The 20835-nt window shown below is 40.2% G+C and overlaps 1 protein-coding gene across 4 annotated transcripts in view; it reads right to left on the reverse strand.

Moving 5' to 3' along the window:
• Positions 1-20835, reverse strand: part of LOC149141786 (uncharacterized) — a 209235-nt gene that overhangs the window by 40637 nt on the left and 147763 nt on the right. For all 4 annotated transcript variants that reach the window (XM_089453113.1, XM_089453115.1, XM_089453114.1 and 1 more), the window contains one exon: positions 5213-5358. In XM_089453113.1, coding sequence (XP_089309239.1) covers positions 5213-5358 — 146 coding nt within the window. The remainder of the gene's footprint in view (positions 1-5212; positions 5359-20835) is intronic.

The raw sequence follows: 20835 nt of genomic DNA on the forward strand, positions 1-20835 counted from the left end.
TGATAATGTATATTAAAATCAAGTGGGAGAAGTAAATTCAGTTTTGCTGCAGTATGGGTTCCTTGAGTGTAGGAATTTTCACAATTATGTTCATCCTTATTATTGATTTCCTTTCGATGCGCTTAAACTTCTGCATATGATTTTTCTAAACACTAAAATGCTTCTTGAATTTTACTAAACTGCTCCAAGAATTCTAGACGTGAACATAATGGCATATTGTGCGGTGAACAACATTCAAAGACTCGCATGATTATATTGTGCAGCATGGCTATGATACCACTAAAGCAACAAAACTTATAGCTTGTTGGCTTTAATGTAAAAATACACGAGGTATTTTGTAATAATAATTTATTATATATAAAAATGTACAAGTGATGGTTGAATGTTACAATGAGGACCCACATATATACCTAAGCAGGAGTATTTATGTGACTGGGCATGTCTTTTAGACACGCCTTTTCACTTAACTAATGACTAATTAACATAATGATTACTTGATTATTTAGTATTTATAGTTATTTATATTTATTTATGTTTATTTTATTTTATCCAATTTATGTTCGTAACACGGCATGGCCAGGCATCACCAGCATGACAGGAGATGATGCAAAGAAAAGGCGTTGCTACAGGGGGTGCAGAAGCACTAGAACACATTCCTCGCTAAGAGGGAGTGTTAGTTTTTGTAGCATCGGATGTGTTCTAGCCACGAAATTTTGTGGAGAGGCTAGAATACATGAGATCTCCAAAACCCAAAAATCGTTTCTAGAAATTCCACCTAGAAATGAATTAGTTATATTATTAACCAGTTTTTAAATATTTCATAAGTCTTTAATATGGTTAACTAATCAATATTAATTAAGTCAAGGCAAGAATCATCTAGAAACTCACACGAATCGATGCAGAGATGATCCTAGGCATCGATTATGTTTTAATCTTGGTCGTTGGTGCTCCAATAGAGGATCATAAGAGGAGGTCGATGTGGTAATGGAGAATACACCAGTGTAGATACTCAATTGCCAAGGCAGTTCGATTTTCTAAGTAGCAGCAACTCAGCAGAGAAGATAGAGGCAGAGGGTGAGTAGCAGGTGGAAGAGGAGGACAGCATCATTCCGGGAGGAAGGTTTCCAGTCCCTAAAAGAGGCAAAGGAAGGAAGGCCAAAATTTTCAACGGACCAGCGTAAGCTCTGCACAGAGGGTGACGAAGGGAGCTCGGCGTAGAGGCTAGGGAGGCAATTTCGGAGGCAGATAATAGCTGTGGGGTGAGAGAAAAATCTCACAATAATTTTGCTAGTATTTTCCTCAGATTAGATTGTCAATTGTGCATCTAAATTATTGTACTCAAAATTGCTGCTGAAGAATATAATAAAACCCTCATCTATTGAACCGGTTTTCCCACATTGGGTTTTCCTCGGGATAGTTGTCCAAAAATAATTGTGTCAAAATTCTTGTGTGCGCTAGAATTTCTCAGTTTTCAATATTTTATTTTCCGCAGTATTTCTATGGTGAAAATTGCAGTTGTGATTTTATTTGTTGCTTGTCGTAGCAAATAAACAACATAATTAAATTTTCAGTTAGAAGAATAATTTCCAGTTGTTGTAATAGATAAAAAATTCATTTTTTTAATCTCTCACTGCAGCTTCAACGACCATGATTGAAACCTCATCAATAGCTAAGATCATCTTAAACTCAATCTATGAGTCTCTAGAGCATTCTCGACCTTTCTTAATTAATTCCCATTAATTAACCAATTTTCCTAAGTTAGACTTGGGAAAAAGTTAAATGATAGCTAATTAATTTAATTAAGGAATTTCACAAGCTTATGTCACGAAACCTTTTTGGGTATTACTCTCATGTTCCTTAGTCTCTTTAGACATAAATTGAGACTAGAACACTTGTCTAGTGCTACAAAATCTAATATTGAAACCACTGATACCCTTCTACTTTGCATACTTCACTCAACGATTGATTTGATTATTGTTTGCCTATCAGCAATGCAAGTCTTAGGCTCTTGTTATAACATTGCAAGTTAACCTTGGGTTGATTTGACTTACCACCAAAAAGGCCTTTATCTACGTGAATGAATTTTCCTACACAACAGTTGCTTTCCTTGGCCAACAAAATCGTCTTTGTAATCCTAGGTTGACCTTACAAAGTTCGCCAATACATTTGGCATTTTGATCACTGTTTGGCCTCACACAATCCATATCCACTTGGTCAATCATCAATAAATCTCGATATGCTCTCAAAGGGATATTATTTTGATATAATCCTAGAGCGACCCTCTCGAATTTACTGACCTCTACTATCTTAGATATCTCGACTTACATAACTTTACCCACCTTGTTGTGCATTTGGTCAGTTAGTGTGCCTCTGTGTTCCAGGTTAATAAACTTGGTCCAACATTACATTATGACCCCTCTCCTTAATTTGATTGCCCCCCTCAATCGCTTCTCTAGAATCTGATTTGGTTTCCAAGTTTTGTTAGATATTCTCGACTACCAATTATTGGTTCAATGTGAAAAATTTGGAAACCCCGAATCCTACTACAGCAAACTGATCATATTTCTCCTATTTGTTAAATTCCTTTAAACAAATTACTTGCAATTTTCTATAGCAAATATCAAAACACATACACTACAACCTACACAAAATAAATATTGTGGAAACTAAATACTGCACAGGAGACAAATAAACACACACACATCTACACAGTTGTTTTTGGACAATGTCCCTAAAAAAACCCAATGTGGGAAAATCGGTGCAGCTGCTGAGGATTTTATTAGTATGCAGTAGTTTCTGAGTACAAATCCTTGGATGCCCAAACTGGCTATCCGATACAGAGAAAAACTGGCAAAGAGTTAGTGAGAAAAATCTTACACTGATTCGAGAGATCTGACACTGATAAGGGGCTAGTTAGTTGTCCCCACGCTACCTCTACGCAACTTATGCGTCAATCCTACGCGGATCTGTGTCACACTGGTTGGGCTTTGCGTCACCTTCTATGTTGATCTCCTGCTGTCTGGAAATTTGACCTTCTGGCCCTCTGGTCTCACACCCCGGCTTCTGGCACTACATCTTGACTCTCCCAGTTGAATTTGGAACTCCTTATGAAGCTCTGCATTGCCTCTGCAGGGCATTACGCTGCCTCACTGAATTGCTCTATGCTCTCTCTGCTTTGCACTTTCCAGATCTGGAAAACTCTCCTCCTGACTGCTATCCCTGCCCCTCACTGTAATAAGATCACTCGATCTCATTCCGGCAACTCAACACTGCTACTCTTGAGAAATTTGATCTCTGATCTCTCATTCGATGTGTTCTCCAAGTGCCCATCAAACTCCTTATAATCTCTCATTGGAGCTCCAACAGCCAAGATTAAAACATAATCAAGAGCTAAGATTAACTGGGAATCGATCCTCGTCTTATTCTAGAAGATTCACAACTGATTTAATTAATACCCTTTAATTAACCAGATTTTCTAAGTTTAGACTTAGGGAACCATTTAAAAAAAGTAAATTATTTTAATTAAATCATCTCTAGGTGGAATTTTCCCAAACGATTTCTGGGTATTGGAGAATGCATGTGTCTTAGCCTCTCTGCAAAATCTCGAGGCAAGAGCACATTTGATGCTATAGAAATCAACATTCAATTCCTGGCCACTTTTGCTTTGTCTCCTAGGTTAGTCACTTTGTAAGTCATTAGTCAACTGCCACATGATTTATTTTCGGCTTCATACAACTCTTGGCCAAGGGCTTCTTATTCTTAGCAAGAGATGAACTCGGTCCTGCAAACTTTGATGAGAAAACTCTCTAATAACCTGACCCAACTATAAGAAAATCGGTCAAACTTCCTTTCTTGGAAGATACCCTAAGCACTTTCATCTATAACTACAAATAACCTTGTTCCACGACTTGTCACATTGGATGCTGCCACATACTCACCAAATCCTCAATAAACCAACTAAATGAAATTCACCAATTGAGTTCAAGTGAGAAACCTAAATGCCTCCTCCTTATTGGTTGGCTAGGGTGTATTGTTGCAACATTGAAACCAGTATTGATCACTAGGGTGGATATTTCACCACTGAAGATAATAAAACTCATGGTTACAAACCCTCACACAAAGCTCTATGACCCCACAAATCAATTTACAAAAACATCAATCACCTGCCCATGAATAAGCTCCTAGTTTTCTTTTATTGTGATGGCTATCGGAATAACATGGGTCATCTGAATACCTTTATCCTTCATTAAATAAAGTGACTTTATAATGTTTGTTTTCCTTAGTCACCTTCTCAATTAATCCATCCCTTGAGATTCCACAATTTATTTTAATTTGTAGCCTATTGGAATGGCTAGGCTACTAAGATGGTCTCTGCTACCAACATTCGGAAAAAGGGACATTACAAGGCACCAAGAGAGTGGTGACTTATTAGTGCAACTCATGTGGGTTTTCCTCTCAAGTTGGAGAGGTGTAGGCCCTGGCTGATCGCCTACATTCTGTGTCTCTTGTCATTTTATTGTTCATCCTTTGGTAACTGTTTGATGAAGAAAAACACTATAATCATCTAAGAAAAGAAAGACCTTAACCTAAAGAAGTAGAAAACATTCACAAGCAGTCATCATCAAAGAGAAATATCCTAATCCTAATGCCCTAGATTTCTCAACAAGGACCTGGTCAAAAAGATGTTTTTGTGCGACCTGAAGAAATGTGGCCATTGCAGGTAGTAAATTTATAAATAGTTCACAAGCGTTCAATTTGAAGTTTCATGATCAATTCCTAGGTAGGCCCAAACAGAAGTGTCTTCTACTAACACAAGACTATTGTTTTTCTGCTTAAAAGATAAGCATTGTAAGAAAATAAGATAAGACCATTTTATTTATGTCAATGGGACTGAATAATACAACCAGTATGAATACACACAGCTCCTACAAAGCGCTGAAATAACATAAAGAAAGAAAGAAACGAATGACCAAAAAAGTACGTCAATGGGACTGAATAATACAACCAGTATGAATACAATGCTGAAATAACATAAAGAACGAAAGAGACCTACAGTAGTGCAGCCTCAAGATAAAATTGTATATATAACTGTGACAAAGGTATGGTGATACAAAATACAAACAAAAAGTATGTCCAAGGCTGGAAAACTGGGCAAAAAGGAGAAAGAAAATAACTGCGTGAAAGTATCAACAACAAACAATTATAAACTTACATCGTCTCACAGACAATTGATTAGATGCCAAATTTAGATTTCCAGCAATGTCACTCGCCTTGTTTTCTGGGACAAACACTGACACAACACTCTCCATTGCAATAAGAACGTTTAGTATGTATGCTGTCTTTGATAACTCTTTAAACCTGTAGAATAGAAAGATTTTGAGAATTTATTTTATAATTTGTTTTGCAAAATCTTAGAAATTCAAATGCATTTAAAGAGAGCGATAAACATAGGATATGATCTCAGTACATGTTAATATGTAGTCTATTGCCGATGACAGAAACAAATAAATGTATTATTACTATCTGATATAAAATAGCCACTCTTTCCTTATAAAACATTAAAATAATGAAATTTATAAACTGCACAATTTCATATGCAGAATCTCACAAACTACATTGCCTATTAGTCTCTAGGTTTTCAATATGGATAAGAAATAACCTGCGAGTCTTCACTGGTGTTCAAATCTCTTGGGGAACATCTATTTGGATAAAACTCTTGAATTTTATGTATACTTTATGGATCCTATATCTGTTTGTTTATTTAACATCCAAGCAAACTTTTGGCTTATTGGACAGTACAAGAGCACTAGTCTGTTTTTCAAATTATAAACGTGGTCTAAACATAACTTGTCTGATATGTTGTTATGTCTAACATATCAGAAGGTCATGTTGATTTGGGGTAGCATCGGGTATGCTCTAGCCACGAAATTTGGTGGAGAGGTTGGGGCACATGAGATTTCCAATACCCAAAAAGGCTTTGGGCAGATTCTAAACAGATCAGGAGATATTAAAATAATTAATATTTTTAATGGAGGCCCTAAGTTTAAACTTAGGGAAAATAAAATATTAATGCGTATTAATATGAATCTGTGTTAGAATGGTCCAAAAGACATGGATCAAGCCAGATTTAATCTTAATCGTTGATTAGGGACTTAATCTCGGCCGTTGAAATGTCAACAGGAAAAGTATAAGAGGAGGCTTGAGGGACACTTGGAGAACACACTGAGGGAGACCAGTCAGTTCAATTTCTGCAGTGGGGTTTGCTGAGAAATTGAACCAGTGGTCTAGAGAGCAATTAGGAGGCAACAAGTACGGAACAAAGAGACGGGAGATCAGCGCAGAAGAGGCAGACACAGAGCCAGAGGAAGCCATGTAGAGGCAGCAGAGACTGCGCAGAGCCAAAAGGGTCTCGTCATCCACGTAGAGGCTGCAGGAGTGACGCAGAAGCCCAGAGAGGCTGCGCAGAGCCTCAATAGGCTGACACGGAGGGTTTCAGGCTCACGCAGAGGTCAGTAGAGCCTACGCTGGGTTTAGGAAAGTGCTGGAAGTTTGTCTATCTGTGGGTAAGCTACTTTGGCACCCTATTGTACAAGAAAATCGCTGGATAATAAAATCCTCCCTTGCCGCACCAGTTTTCCCACATTGGGTTTTTCCGGGGACATTAGTCCAAAATAACTGTGTCAATGTGTGCATATTTTTTTTTGTTTCTGTATTATAATGTGATATCTCCAGCAGTGTTTATTTTAATGTTTGTTGAAGTAATTTCATGAATAACTGATGATGAAATAAGCAGGAAAAGTAAATCAGTTGCTGCAGTGATAGAATTTTCACATGGTATCAGAGCAAGAAATCAAAGACAAAAAGGGAAAATCAGTTATGGGTAGAGACCACGATGCAGAGGCATCCACCTCAGGGGACTCACAGATTTTCAGAAGATTGCACAAGAGAGAGAGATTTCGGTTTCTCTATGTTGGCTTCCAGGTTGGAAGAAGAAGTTGCGTGCATGACTAGCGTTGCATCATCAGAAGTATGGTATATAGACAGTGGAGCCTCGTGGCATATGATGAGAATCAGGGAGTGTTTCTCAGAATATCGAGAAGAGAAGATGAACTTTCAGATCACCATGGGGAACAAGGCAAAGTGTACTCCAGTAGGAAAGGGTACCATAGTTTTTCAGAGAGAATCGAGACAACGGTTTTGTGCCACAAATCTGCTGCATGTGCCAAGATTGGGGACGAACTTACTTTCCGTGTCACTACTACAAGGCAAGGGCTATGACATCTACTTCATCAAGGAAAAGGTATACGTCAAACACCCGAGCTGAAAAAAGAAGTGCAGATTCAGATCAAAAGTAATCGGTTGTACAGATTACAACTAGAATATCCAATGGCACTAATAGGCAGTCATGTGGACAAAGACTTGAACGAACTATGGCACAGAATGATGGGTCACTTGCACCATGGAGCTCTGAGAATTCTCAGGAGCACTGTAACAGGAGTTCCAGATCTGAGTACGGAACAAGATGATGTATGCAAGGGATGCGCTCTAGGAAAGTATGCCAAGGCGACATTTCCTAGGAGCAACCACAGGGCCAAGAGTGTACTAGGATTGACACACTCAGATATCTGTGGAGCTATGTCTATCAAAGCTCTCAGCAGTGCCGAGCATTTCCTTGCTTTCATTGATGACCACATGAAGAAAACTTGGATCTATTTTTTGAAAACCAAGGATGAGGTTTTTTGTCGATTCAAGGAGTTCAAGGCTCTAGTGGAGAATCTGACAGGTAATAAAATAAAAGTCTTGTGCTTAGATAATGGTGGAGAATATGTCGATAAGGACTTCACTGATTTTTGCGCTAAGGAAGGCATCAAAAGAGAGTGGACAACTCCCTACAATCCAGAGCAGAATGGGGTGGCAGAAAGGAAAAATAGGACTATTGTAGAAGCAGCTAGGGCCATGCTGTATGATCAGGATATGCCAAAATTCCTGTGGGCAGAAGCATGCAACACAGTTGTCTACGTTCAGACTAGGACTCCTCATCGGGCATTGGGCAAGATTACTACAGAGAAAGTCTTCATTGGGAAGAAACCTGAAGTTAGTCATTTCAGGATATTTGGAGTTTGGCATATTGTCGCATACCCGAAGAAAGAGGAAGAAGCTGGATCAGACTACAGAAAAGAGGTATCTGGCAGGATATAGCGAGAATGCTAAGGCATACAAGATCTATCTTCCAGGGAGCAAGAAGGTAGTAGTACGACGAGATGTAAAGTTCATGAAGGACAGAGCTTTCAGAAGATCTCGAGAAATGCCTTCCAAGGAGCAGTCGAAAGAGGATCCATTTGTCATGCCTCTTCAACCAACAAAAGTGAAGAATCCTTCCTCAGATTAGGAAGATTCTCAGGATGAGGAACAGGAGCAAACAGAAGCACCTGTTGGCAGAGGAAGAACCAGCAGGGAACTTCGTCAGATTCTGCGTGATGCAAAGAACTTCATCGGAGAGCTAATGAACAGTTAAAGGGAGCGAAAACAGCGAGACAAGTATCAGGCATTAGTAGCTCAAGATGGAAAGCCTGCCAGCTTCAAGGAGGCAGCTCAGCATCAAGTCCAGCTAGATGTGATGGTGGAGGAGTATAACTCCATAATGGTAAACGATGTTTGAAAGGTGGTGTCAAGGCCTCAAGACAGATCTGTGGTAGGTTCAAGATGGATCTACAAGATCAAATATGCTACGGATGGCAGTATTGAAAAATACAAGGCCAGGTTTGTGGCTAAGGGGTATGCTCAAAAGGAAGGGATTGACTATGAGGAAACCTTTGCCTCGGTAGCCAAGTATACATCTATTAGGACCATGATATCTCTTGCAGCCCAAATGGGATGGGAGATCCATCAGATGGATGTCAAGACGACATTTCTGAACAGGGTAATAAAAGAAGAAGTATACATTGAACAACCAAAGGGCTTTGAAACTCATGAGAAGAAGTCTCATGTATGCAGACTGAAGAAAGCTTTGTATGGGCTGAAGCAGGCACCAAGAGCGTCGAATAGATGACTACTTGCAGAAGATGGGGTTTGTCAAGAGTGACGCGGATCTGAATCTCTACTATCTGGTCGTAGAGAGCGAGCCACTTATCTTAGTATTATATGTGGATGATCTCTTCCTGACAGGATCATCCAGACTCATTAAGGACTGCAAGAAGAATCTAGCCACAGAGTTCGATAGAAGGATCTGGACGGATGCACTATTTTCTAGGGTTGCAAGTTTGGCAGCAAAAAGGAGAAATCTTCCTTGGTCAAGGAAGGTATGCTACAGAAATTCTGAAAAGGTTCGGGATGGGAGACTGTAGACCTATGGCTACGCCAATGATCATCAACTGGAAGAAGATTGATGCATCAGGAGACAAGGATGTCGATCCCACCCTATACCGACAACTCATAGGTTCCCTAATGTATCTAGTCATACTAGGCCAAATATTGGCTACACTGTCAACACCCTTAGTCAGTTCATGGTGGAACCAAAGAGGGCTCACTAGGCAGAAGCCAAGCACGTTCTCAGGTATTTACAGGGAACATTTGATTATGGGCTCTTGTACAACAAGGGGAAGGATATCAGGTTGAGTGGATTTACTGATGCAGATTGGGAAGGAAGTTCAGTGGATCGGAAAAGTACCTCTAGGTACTGTTTCAACATTGGATCAGGAATAACCTCTTGGTGCAGTAGGAAACAGAAGTTCATGGCTCTGAGCTCATTTGAGGCAGAATATATGGCAGCAAGCACAACTTCGTGTGAGGCCATATGGCTTAGAAAACTGTTGGTAAACCTATTCAGAAGAAATATGGAGGCAACCAGGATCATGTGTGATAATCAGAGTTGCATCAAACTCTCTAGGAATCCAGTATTTCATGATAGGTCAAAGAATATTGATATCCAGCGTCACTTTGTCAGAGATTGTGTCCAACGTGGAGCTGTACAGTTGAGCTACACTCCTACAGGGGAACAAGTGGCAAATATCCTCACAAAGGTCGTTGGGAAGTCAAAATTTGACTACTTCAGGGAAAAGATGGGGATGGTAAAGAACCCCTTTCAGAAGTAGTGTGTTAGCAGCACGAATGAAGAGGGAGTTGCAGTGCAGATGCAATGTTGGGAGAAGGGACCAACATCAGCACAAATGCAGAGGTAGTTGCAGCGCAGATGCAGTGCTGGGAGAAAGGACCAACAACAGCACAAGATGCAGAGGAAGGTGCAGTGTGGATGCAGTGCTGGGAGAAAGGACCAGCAGTAGCACGGATGCAAAGGAAGTTGTCGTACAGATGCAATAGTGCCAGTGGCAGAACCATGGGCAGCAGTATAGGATGCAACAGTGCAAAGGATGTTGGGCAGGGAGGCCTAGCATCAGCACAGGTACTGATGTCGGATGATTAGAGTAATACTCAGTGAGGAGTATTGCTAGAGCACAGTCCTTGCTAAGAGGAAGTGTTGATTTGGGGTAGCATTGGATGTGCTCTAACCACGAAATTTGGTGGAGAGGTTGGGGCACATGAGATCTCCAATACCCAAAAAGGGTTTGGGCAAATTCTAAACAGATCAAGAGATATTAAAATAATTAATATTTTTAACGAAGTCCCTAAGTCTAAACTACAGAAAATAAAATATTAATGTGTATTAGTATGAATCTATGTTAGAATGATCCAAAAGACATGGATTGAGCCAGATCTAATTTTAGTCATTGATTAGGGACTTAATCTCAGTCGTTGAGATGTCAACAGAAAAAGTATAAGAGGAGGCTTGAGGGGCACTTGGAGAACACACTAAGGGAGACCAGTGAGTTCAATTTCTGGAGCGGGGTTTGCTGAGAAATTGAACTAGTGGTCTGGAGAGCAATCAGGAGGCGGCAAGTACAGAACAGAAAGATGGGAGATCAGCACAGAAGAGACAGACGCAAAGCCAGAGGAAGCCACACAAAGCCAGAAGGACCTGCGTCATCCACGCAGAGGCTGCAGGAGTGACGCAGAGGCCCGAAGAGGCTGCGCAGAGCCTCAGTAGGCTGACACAACGGGTTTCAGGCTGGCGCAGAGGGTTTCAAGCAGTAGCAGAGGTTAGTAGGGCTACGCTAGGTTTAGGAAAGTGCTGGAAGTTTGTCTATCTGTGGGTAAGCCAGTTTGGCACCCTGTTGTACAAGAAAATTGTTGGATAATAAAATCCTCCCATGCTGCATTGGTTTTCCCACATGGGGATTTTTGGGGACATTAATACAAAATAATTGTGTCAATGTGTGCATATTTTTTTTGTTTTTGTATTACGATGTGACATCCGCAACAGTATTTATTTTAATGTTTGTTGAAGTAATTTCATGAATAACATATGATGAAATAAGTAGGAAAAGTAAAACAATTGCTGCAGCGATAGAAGTTTCACAGGTCAGAGTCAGAATTGGAATCAGCATGTGAAACAATAAGACTATCACCCAGCCATGTTGCCAAGGAGGAGCTAATTTATGACCCCAACCATCATTAAGCACAGAAGAGGGGCTAAATTTACAAGCTGGATTTGCATATTGACCTGTACAGTTTTGGGCAATTCGCAAATGTCGAAATGAAAATGATGATTTGGATTAAATTGAGAGTGGCTGATGAAAGTCAAGACACGAGATATTACCGAGATGTAAGTAGCCAGTTTTGACTAGCTATGCAAACTACAAACTCTTTAATAGGGTGGCGAGGGAGTGCAGCCCCCCGCGCAGAGATAGAAGTTTCACAGGTCAGAGTCAGAATTGGAATCAGCATGTGAAACAATAAGACTATCACCCAGCCATGTTGCCAAGGAGGAGCTAATTTATGACCCCAACCGTCATTAAGCACAGAAGAGGGGTTAAATTTACAAGCTGGATTTGCATATTGACCTGTACAGTTTTGGGCAATTCGCAAATGTCGGAATGAAAATGATGATTTGGATTAAATTGAGAGTGGTTGATGAGAGTCAAGACACGAGATATTACAGAGATGTAAGTAGCCAATTTTGACTAGCTATGCAAACTGCAAACTCTTTAATAGGGTGGCGGGGGAGTGCCCCCCCCCCTGCGCAGTGATAGAAGTTTCACAGGTCAGAGTCAGAATTGGAATCATCATGTGAAACAATAAGACTATCACCCAGCCATGTTGCCAAGGAGGAGCTAATTTATGACCCCAACCGTCATTAAGCACAGAAGAGGGGTTAAATTTACAAGCTGGATTTGCATATTGACCTGTACAGTTTTGGGCAATTCGCAAATGTCGGAATGAAAATGATGATTTGGATTAAATTGAGAGTGGTTGATGAAAGTCAAGACACGAGATATTACCGAGATGTAAGTAGCCAGTTTTGACTAGCTATGCAAACTGCAAACTCTTTAATAGGGTGGCGGGGGAGTGCCCCCCCCTTTCAAATTGCTCCTGGAGCACACTCCAAGAAGGAGCAAATCGGGAGTGACCGAAAGCGAGCTCCCATTAAAAAAAATAACCTGATTTTTCCAAAAAAATTGTCACAAAGATGTTCCAAATGCAAAAAAAAATCAAATAAACAAGAGTTTTTGAGTAGGGCAGCCTAATATCCAAGCTTATGTCCCTAGTATTGATATGCAATTCATGGTAATGTTAAATTCTTAAAGTAAAAATCCTTTTACTTGAATTTCAAACATTACCATGAAATGACTCGAGATGTTTGAGCATGGTTCCGACCTCAATGGATTTCATATAGAGAAAGTCTAAGTTGCACGAAACGGGGAAACGGAAACGAGTTTCCGAAACGGGAAGCGAAACGAAACGCGACCTCCCCAAATTTTGGAAACGGGGAAACGCGAATATATATAATAATATATATATATATATTAAAAATATATATCTCCTGGTCTGCTTAGAATCTGCCCAAACCCATGAGTCATCACATAATGAGTCAGGCTGCTTAGAATATAACTTTAGAAATGGTTTCTAGAACAAGTTGGAAACCCTAAATTTTTTTTAAAACAAATTAGCAAAAAAAAAAAAAATTAAAAAACAAGTGTTTTTTTTGTGGAAACGGGGCCCGTACGGCCTGGAAACGCGTTTCCGGCCGTACGGCCACGTTTCCATTTCGGGAAATGTGGCCGTACGGCCGGAAACGCGTTTCCAGGCCGTACGGTACGGGGAAACGCGTTTCGTTTCGTTTCCCCAGGTGAAACGCCCTGTAGACCCACGTTTCCTGCAACTTAGGAGAAAGTCGAATTTTAGATCTCACTCAAAATCTAGTAGACTTGTCAGTTTTTCAGGGTTTCAGGATTGGGGGAATTGAAATGTTTCCAATAGATTTTGTCATGTACTACAGTATGGGATTCGTATTTAATCAAGAGCACCAAACCCTCTATGTACCTTGATGTTAGAGACACTGGCTGTCGAACTCCTCTATCCTGACCCAACTAAAAAAGTACCCATCACTCAAACAAAATCTTCACTTGACATGCTACAATTTTTCTATACAATGTTAATTGCTTAGAGGGTGATATTAATGACAAGGATCCCAAGATAGGCAATGATTTTGATGATATGTCGCTATTTGTTGTAGCATGTTTTTTTCGGATGCTAGAGGCCATCTAGAGCCTACTTGTTGATGTATTTTTGGTTCAGAGATGAATTGCACACGATGTTATTTTGGTTATGTGCACCCTTACATGCTATATAAATGAGAGCTTGTAACTTGTGGCCGTGGTTGATTAAGATTATAACTTCTAGATGATTGATGTTATATGGTTTAATCCATGTTTTTATGCTTTTTATATCTAATTCATCATTCTACATGCTTTTGTAGACATATATGCATCAAAATATATGAAAATATATATTATATAAAAATTCGCTCCCGACCGAGGAGCTTTTGAAAATGTTGCTCCCCACTTCCCAAGTAACATTGCTCTTTAGTAACAGCCTCAAAATGAACTGAAAAACTTATTCTTTTCCTTCCTCCACCTAGTAAAACATCGGCTAAATCTAATTGAGACACTTCTAGGTGGAATTTCCATAAATGATTTATGGGTTTTGGAGATCTCATGTATTTTAGCCTCTCCACCAAATTTCGTGGCTAGAACACATCTAATGTTACAGAAACTAACACTCACTCTTAGTGAGGACTGTGTTCTCTCCAACTAGTGCTCAACAACTCATGTTGCATTCTGCTGCTACAACACCCTGTTTCTGTATCACCCTTGTCATGTTGTTGATGTATGGCTGCTACTGCCCACCAACTACTACACAATTTTGATGCTACATGTATGTCGCTGTTGACTCTGCCATACTGCTACCAACACTGCATCTACACAGCAACTCCCTCTCATCTATTGTTGTTGCAACCACAACTACTACAACTGAAAAGCATCCAAAATAATTTGTCCCTGCTACTGAAACGAGTTCTCCACCATACCCATCTGTTCTCTGAAATAGACGAACTTAGCTCTCCCTTGAGCTTTCGTGAGTATATCTGTAACCTGCTTTTTTGTGGTAACATACTGTAGTTGCACTGCTCCACGCTGTACACAATCTCTAGTGAAATGACACCGAATATCTATGTGTTTCAACCTGTCATGAAACACTGGATTCTCAGAGAGTTTAATGCAACTTTGATTATCACAGTGGATACTAGTCGCCTCCATTCTTTGCTTGACCAAGCTTACTAGCAGCTTCTGAAGCCATATAGCTTCGCACGTAGCTACGGTTGATGTCATATACTCTGCTTCTGCAGAGCTCAATGCTTCTGATTTCTACTTCCTGCTACACCAAGAAACCATCCCTGATCCAATGTTGAAGCAGTACCCAGAGGTATTTTTCTTGTCCGCTAAATTGTTTGCCCAATTGTGCCACACACAAACCTCAAAATATGCCTCGTTTCCTAATGCACCCTCTTCAGTTCTACCATAAACTGACTAAGGGTATTGATTGCAAAGCAAATATCTTGCCTAGTGTTGACTAGATACATGAGAGAACCGATAAGTTGTCTATACAAAGTGGGGTCGAAATCCTTGCCATTTGATGCATCTATCTTCTTCCATTTGGTGATCATGGGCCTAGACATGGGTCTACAGTCCTGCATTCTGAACCTCTTCAAAATATCTATAGCGTATCTTCCTTGACCAAGGAAGATCTCCTCGTCCTTCTACCACACTTCCAATCCTAGGAAATAGTGCATCAACCCTAAATCCTTCATATCAAACTCTGTTGCCAAGTTTCTCTTGCAGTCCTCTATGAGCCCTGATGATCCTGTCAAGAAGAGATCATCCACATATAATACTAGGATGAGTGGGTCACCCTCTACCATCAAATAGTACGGGTTGGGATCTACGTCACTCTTGACGAATCCCATCTACTGCAAGTAGTTATCGATCCGACCATACCATGCCTTGGGAGCATGCTTGAGCCCGTATAGAGCTTTCTTCAATCTACACACATGAGTGCACCTCTCATGAGTCTCGAAGCCCTCTAGTTGTTCAATATATATCTCTTCCTCTATCACCTCGTTCAAGAATGTCGTCTTGACGTCCATCTATTGAATTTGCCATCCCATCTAAGCTACTAGGGATATAACTGACCGAATAGAGGTGTATCTAGCAACTGGGGCGAAGGTTTCTTCATAATCAAGCCCTTCTTTCCGTGCATACTCCTTTTCAATGGACCTAGCCTTGTACTTCTCCATCCTACCATCTGTAGCAAACTTGATTTTGTAGATCCATCGAGAACCTACAACTAACTTGTCCTCAAGCCTCGGCACCACCTCCCAAACATCATTCGTCATGATGGAGTTGTATTCTTCTACCATGGCATCTACCCACACCTAATTTTTTGCAGTTTCCTGAAAGCTGGAAGGTTCAGGCTACCTACGCTCTCTCTTGTTCGTCCTAGGAACTCCAAGGAACTCCTTTGCATCTCTCAATGCCTGATGAACCTCTCTACTGGCTCGACCACTAGTAGTGGGAGGCTCTACCAACTCCTCCTCATCCTATCCCTGTTGCTCCGTCTCCTGATATCTCACTGGATTCTCTGCTCCTGAGCAAATGCTAGTATTGGTCACTGTACTGGATCCCTGTGACTATCCCACTAGTGGTCCCACTGGCTACCCTTGTGGTTGGACCAATGGAGCTTCAACTGGTTGATTCTAATCACCTGCAGACATCTCACGAGATCTATTAAAAGCTTGATCTTCCATGAACTTTACATTCTGTCTCACCACAGTCTTCCTATTGCTAGGAATGTAGATCATGTATGCCTTAGAGGTCTCGTTGTACCCAAAGAGAAACCTCTTCTCTGTACTCTGATCCAATTTGGTGTGCTTCTCATCTGGCACACCGCAGTAAGCAATGTTGCCAAAGATCTTTAAGTGACTAACTTCTGGTTTCTTCCCTGTAAAGACCACTTTTGGCATTTTCTTCCCCACTGCTCTATGAGGAGACTTGTTCTAAATATACAATGTTGTGTCACATGCCTCTACCCATAGAACCCTGGTCATATAACATTGCCTTTGCAACCCCAATTATGGTTCAATTTTTCCACTCCGCTACACCATTTTGCTGTGTATTATACAGGGTTGTCCATTCTCTTTTTATGCCTTCCTTCACAAAAAAATATGTGAAATATTTATCAACATATTCTCCATCGTTATTTGTCCAAGTTTTCCTGGAATGGTCATCAATAAAGGTGACGAAGTATTCAGCACCACTGAGAGCTCTAGTGAACATCGGTCCACAAATATTTGAGTGTATAGGTCCTAACACGCCATCTTCTCTGTTGTCACTTCTTGGCAATGGTGCCTTAGCATACTTTCCAAGTACGCATCCACTACACATCATCATGTTCTATGCCAAGTTCTGGATCCCCTATCACTGTTTCCTTGAGAATCTTGAGTGCTCCATGGTGTAGATGTCCCATTCTCCTATGCCATAACTCATTCAGTTCCTTCCCACCGCTATTGTCATTGCCTAATAGTTTCATTGGAGAGTCCAGCTGCAACCTATACAACCTGTTGCTTCATACTACCTTCTTCCAGCTTGAGTGTCTAACAAACACTTTCTTCCCTACGAAGTGGATATCATATCCCTTATTCTGTAACTGGGATATTGAAATCAGGTTCATACCCAATCTTGGCACATGCAGTACATCTGTAGTGCTAGTGCTTGCACCTAACTCCCTCTGAAAATCGATGGTACCTCTCCCTACTGGAGTACACTTTGTTTTGTTTCCCATCATAATCAGGAAGTCCATCTACTCCTCTAACCCCTGTCACATGAATTGACGCTCCACTGTCTATATACTAGACACCCTGTGAAGTTAAGCCTGATAAGCAAGCAAATTCATCCTCCAGTATGGAAGATGACTCTGAAGGTCCCTGAATATCAAATCGATCCATGACCATACTTGTGTGTTGTTCCTTTTCCCCCCAACATTGGTTCTGCTACTGCAAACTGCTGCAAAACCCTCTATGCCACAGAGTAGTAATCTTCTCTCGAAAATAATTTTGTTGTTGCTCTCTCCGCCAGTTGGAATCACTAATCTCGAGAAATCGATTTTTTTTTGCCACTTGCAACTAAAAATCGAATTTCCGCAATTCATACTACCTGGCTAGGTAATTTTCACAGCCTCTGCGAATTTTCTACTGTTGCTCCATCGAAATTCCTGCTTCTTCGATCTGAGCTACCAATATGTTAAACTAGCCCTGATACCATGTGAAAATTTTATCTATTGTAGCAACTAGAAATTATTCTCCTAACTGTAATTTTAATTATGCAATTTATTTGCTACGACAAACAGAGAATAAAATCACAACTACAATTTTCACCATAAAAATACTGCAGAAAAGAAATTAAAAAATTAAAAAGAAAAAAAGGCAAATTAGAAACTGAGAGATTTTAGCACACATAAAATTTTGACATTGTTATTTTTTGACAATTGTCCCCGAAAAAACCCAATGCAAGGAAACCAGTGTAGCAAATGAGGGTTTTATTATTATTATGTAGCAAAAATTATGAGTACAGTAAAATGATGCCAAACTAGTGTTTCTATCTTAAATAAATACTAGCCAAAATATCTGAGGGAATTTTACCCTCCTCTCCAAGCAATCTTAGCTCAATGTGGGCTTAGAAATTGACCCTCGGAATGATCTGCGTCAACCTCTGCGCTGGCTCTACTCAATCCCTTGTACGCTTACCCCAGAACTCCCTCTGAAGCAGACGTCCTGCCTGTGTCTGTTGCTGGAAGTCTCTATCCAGGCCTTCTGGAAACTTTCCCGGCCTTCTACACCTAAAACAACCCACTCCACAACTAAATCAAACTGCCCTTCCTAAGGCCCTGCGCGGCCCCTGCATAGCCTCCTAGAGAATAATTACGAGCTCTTCCTCTGACTCCTCCGAAAACTGGAAACTCCTTTGAAAAATCATTATCCTGCCCCTTTGCCACCTACTACTCAATCACTGGCTCGATCCCACTGTTGAATCATCTGCCACTGGAAAATCGAACAGACTAGATCATTGATTATCTGCAACTGATGCGTTTTCCATCTACCCATCGACTTCTTGTTATAATCTTTGTTGGAGCACCAACGACCCACATTAAAACATAATGGCCCAGATTAATTCCTTGTCGATCCGTGTGAGTTTCTAGATGATTCTCACCTCGTCCCAATTAATATTGATTAATTAAGCATATATTCCCGAAGTTTAGACTTACTTAAAAAATGGCTAATAATCTAATTGAGACATTTCTAGGTGGAATTTCTAGAAACAGTTTCTGGGTTTTGGAGATCTCATGTGTTCTAGTCTCTCCACCAAATTTCGTGGCTAGAACACATCTAATGCTACAGAAACTAACAAGCAACAACTTAATAATATTAAATAATTGAATAGGAGGATGGTAAAAATAAAGTGACCCATGGTATTTCTAGCCACCCATGGTATTCCAAGAGGAGGAAATGATTATAAAAAGAAAGAAGGGAGCTCAAGGAAAACATGAGTTGATGATTTGAGAATTGAACTTGGAGCTTGAGTAGGTTAACGTGAGAGGGGAAACCTTTGTGTAGAGCCTAGTTTTCATGGTGAAACTATCCACCCTAGCTGGTGGCAATCAGCTTCGGTGGTGAAGCATCCAACTTGGCAACTATGAAGGGGAATCATTTCAGGTTCTCCAGGGAATCATTTCAGGTTCTCCATTGGCACTTAACAGAGGAAGTAGGATCAAATTGCAACAATTTCCAGGAGTCAGGAGAAACAAATTTTGCGGGAACTTGAGTCACTAGGAAGGGCCAAATTATATAGGCTAAGCCGCATCTTTGACGAGCACTGAATTACTTTTGAAGGGAGGCCAAATTTATAGTCCCACAGGGACGGTTCAATCACCACTAAAGGAAGGTCGAATTGTTGTAGCACTTGGAGGGCAAAATCATCCTAAATAGAGGCTGAATTGTGGTAGTATTTGGAGGGTCGATTTGCATGATTGGAAGATAAATTACAAGGAAGCCAAGAGAAAGAAGGTTGAATTCTTTTGTGTCCGACAAAGCCAAGACAAGGAGGCCGAACTGCATTATAATCAGAAAGAGGAGCGCAAGAATCATGGAGACCAAATTTGCATCCAGAAATTCAAGCATTGATCTAAGAAAGTTGAGTTGGAGCAAGCCGATTTTGCTAGTGAAATTGGGGCTAGGGTTTCAAGCCAAAAAAACTTTAGGGGTGGGATGAATTATTTTCTAGTGTGCAATCTACTAGGTTTCACCAAATAAATTAATATAAATCTATCTCAGTATTTTTAATAAAAATTGGTTGGATTTTTGGCTTTGGAATTTTCGACAAAATTTTGTGAATTCATGGTTTTCCAATTTACTTTTGGAATTTATAAAAATTTCAGCAAAATTATTTATGGCAATTTTCTAAAGAAAATTTTGGTGCCAAAATTATAAATTAATTGAAGGGATATTTTAGTGGTATCAGAGTTGTTCCTCCTTGATCCAGGTGGATATTGGTGGCCACCTACCTATCCCACTTGGACCTCCAACATTGTTTCCTATCAGTTTCATATTTTTCAGCGCGGTTTCCTATTTCAATAGTTTTCTATTTTTGGTAATTTTTGGGTCTTGAACTTCCATAGTTGTTTTTGAGGCCCTAAACAACATTTTTTGGGGAATCAGACAAACATTAGTTGAGCACTAACGTTTGCAATTGAAAGTCGTTGTCCTGGGGTAGACCTTTCTAACTGGCTATCGTGTGCACCAAACAAAGATCATATGCAAAAGTTATGACCCTGGGAAGCTAATGTATCAGAGGCTTCATGTACCATCAAAGTTCAATATATCATCAGAGTTTTTTAACTCTATTTCTTCTTCTCATCTTCTTCTCACGTTGTACTCAAATTCCACAACCCCTGCAAGGATGATGTAAAGTGATGCTAGTGTGATGAGTTGAGTCATGTAACATGCGTAGGTAACTGATCTGAATTTAAACAAGAATACAACAAATTACAGATATAACCACAAATACAAAGATGCGGCAAAAATAACACTTCATTTCATTACTATCAAACACTGAAATATTCTTACAAACAGAATGGAAATAAGACTAGCTTAGGTGATAGTATCTTATCTCTGAGAAGAGATGTGGCGGCTACATGCCTTTGAACTGTGTTACAATGAGGCTCAAGGGCCTATTTATTATTGAAAACATGAGAAAACCCTAAACAACTAACACCCTAACGCCAGGAGATGTAACGCCAAGAGTTTGTGGGCCCCATTGGGGTTAGTTGGGCAGCCAACTTCCCGGGGTCATAACTTGGTCATATTATTTTCGTTTGGTGTGTATGATACCT

The sequence above is a fragment of the Pinus tabuliformis genome, chromosome X (genome assembly GCF_031772625.1).
Source record: "Pinus tabuliformis cultivar Carrire ecotype Pingquan chromosome X, CPIR1, whole genome shotgun sequence".
Classification (NCBI taxonomy): domain Eukaryota; kingdom Viridiplantae; phylum Streptophyta; class Pinopsida; order Pinales; family Pinaceae; genus Pinus; species Pinus tabuliformis.